This window comes from Salvelinus sp. IW2-2015, unplaced genomic scaffold (genome assembly GCF_002910315.2).
Source record: "Salvelinus sp. IW2-2015 unplaced genomic scaffold, ASM291031v2 Un_scaffold2110, whole genome shotgun sequence".
In the NCBI taxonomy this organism is placed as follows: domain Eukaryota; kingdom Metazoa; phylum Chordata; class Actinopteri; order Salmoniformes; family Salmonidae; genus Salvelinus; species Salvelinus sp. IW2-2015.
This window is the reverse complement of record NW_019943448.1, coordinates 118,269-120,913: the sequence shown is the minus strand read 5'-3', so window position 1 is coordinate 120,913 and position 2,645 is coordinate 118,269. Positions and strand designations below refer to the sequence as shown.

General features: G+C 40.5%; 1 protein-coding gene across 1 annotated transcript in view; it reads right to left on the bottom strand.

The window, feature by feature from the left end:
* LOC112072970 (ryanodine receptor 3-like) overlaps positions 1-2,645 on the bottom strand; it is a 42,911-nt gene that overhangs the window by 1,113 nt on the left and 39,153 nt on the right. Inside the window, exon 8 of the mRNA XM_070439996.1 lies at positions 1,005-1,140. Coding sequence (XP_070296097.1) covers positions 1,005-1,140 — 136 coding nt within the window. The remainder of the gene's footprint in view (positions 1-1,004; positions 1,141-2,645) is intronic.

Here is a 2,645-nt window from a genome sequence, read left to right as displayed (position 1 = left end):
ACACACACACACACACACAACACACACACACACACCACACACACACACACACACACACACACACACACACACCTCCCTGGCCCTCAGCTGAAGAGTGACATGGACAGTTATTTTATTTACAGGGGAGAGAGAAACGAGGAGAGAAAGAAGAAACAGACAACGAAGAGAGAGAGAGAGAGAGAAAAAAAAAGAGAGAGAGAGAGAGAGAGAGCCGGACGAGGGAAGAGATGCAGTTCTCAACCATAAATAAAATAGTGAACCCGTGTTTTACCACTTGTCCTGTTCTGCCTCTTGGGCACGTGGATGTCATGATGCAGTTGTCAGGGCAGTGTCCAGGCAGCGTATGAATCCCAAATTGGCAGCCTTTCCCCTATATAGTGGCACTAGTTTTGACCACAGCGCATAGGGCTGCTGTCAAAAGTCGCAAGGTGCACCTATATAGTGAATAGGAGGTAGCCCCATTTTGGAACACAACATCAGTGTGGTAGACAACAAGGGGGCTGTTAACACCAGTCAATATAAATGTTTCAAACAACCTTTATTTACAATTGTCTAGTTAAACGACAAATGTTTATTCACTGATCTCAGGGCTTGAGGTGTCATACTTCTATTCTCGTGGTCAGAAGAGGAGAGGCAGTCTCTGCTGTGATAAAGACCCTTGTCTAGTAATACGTTATAGTATAGCATCGGTCGTATATAGAGCCTGGAGGTGTTGTGTTGTTCGCCTGTTGTGTGTGATGATGTCATCAGAGGCAGAAACAGGTCCATATTTTAACGAGTTGCCCTCTAGTTCCAGCGTGCCAGGTCTCTTTTGCCTGCACTTTCGTAAATTCAAATCCTACACAGCACACACACACCGAAGACGCGAACACACACACACACACACAACACCCACACACACAACCCACACACACAGACACACCACACCGCAACACGCACACCGCACACAGCGCGCACAGAGGTGTTTAGAGTTGACACAGAACCCTAAGATCCATCTCTCTTACCCAGTAATTGGTAGAGTAGGTTGAGGATGTTCTTCCATGCCGCCCCAGCCTCTTCCCCAGCATGCTCCCCAAAGTGAGCAGCGCTGTTGTACAGGTTGAGACGGTCGATGCACATGACCAGCAGGGCCAGCATGCCCTGAAACACACACACAAACACCAGGCGGGTCATTTTTWAAATTTTATTTAACCTTTATTTAACTAGGCAAGTCAGTTAAGAACAAATTCTTATTTACAATGACGGCCTAGGGAACAGTGCCTTGTTCAGGGGTAGAACGATAGATTTTTACCTTGTCAGCTCGGGGATTCAATCCAGCAACCTTTCAGTTACTGGCTCAACGCTCTAATACAAGGGTTACATCCACAATGGCTACTTTTGACCTGAGCTTTATGGGCCCTGGTCAAAAGTAGTGCACTACATAGGGAATAGTGTACCATAATTAGTCATTATGTGAGTCAGTGAAACATGTTCCTAGAACTTCCTACATGAAAAGAGATACATTCGCATATCTTGTGGGAGTCTCTTTTAGGCAGAGGTAGGACCAAGTCACCATTTTTTAAGTCACAAGCAAATCTCAAGTCACAAGGTACGAGTCTCAAGTCGAGTCCCWAGTAGAATGGTTCGAGTCTCGACTCAAGTCCAAGTCGTACAGTACATTCTAAGAGCAAGTCAAGTCGAATCACACGTTTTTACAAGTTCAGTCTCAAGTCAAGTAAAATAAAATATATACATGCAATGACTTCTAGAACAACAAATGGGGTGGCAGGGTAGCCTAGTGGCTAGAGCGTTGGACTAGTAACCGAAAGGTTGCGAGTTCAAATCCTTTAGCTGACAAGGTTCAAATCTGTCTTTCTGCCCCTGAACAGGCASTTAACCCAGGCTGTCATTGAAAATAAGAAGTTGTTCTTAACTGACTTGCCTAGTTAAATAAAGGTTAAAAAAATGGAGACCTTGTCTGACCTAAGGTTCTGTCATCTTTGTGAAGAAAAATGAGTTAGTTATATATAACTGATCTTTAGATGTCTGTGAAGTTAGATTTTTGAAAAAGTTTAAATTTTAAGTGAAAGAAATGAAAAACTTCACAGTTCTATATGCATAAACCCATTTGAAACATCTGCAATCCAATCACAAGCCTCAACAAATACAGATGGACCAATCAAAACACATGTCTTTGCCATCTCCCTCTAAATACGGTCTAGGCTAGTCTAGCAAGCAATAGTGGCAGACAAGCAAAAAAAAAACTACACTGTCAGAAATCTGACAGTAAATGATGTCATATCGTCGTTCAGTGATGACAGTAATTCGTCTGACGATCATAATACATGTCTTAACGTATTTGATGTATTTAATGTCTTAACGTATTTAATGTATTTAGTGTCTTAATGTATTTGATGTATTTAATGTCTTAATGTATTTTATGTATTTAATGTCTTAACGTATTTAATGTCTTAACGTATTTAATGTCTTAATGTATTTGATGTATTTAATGTCTTAACGTATTTAATGTCTTAATGTATTTGATGTATTTAATGTCTTAATGTATTTTATGTATTTAATGTCTTAACGTATTTAATGTCTTAATGTATTTGATGTATTTAATGTCTTAATGTATTTGATGTATTTAATGTCTTAACGTATTTGAT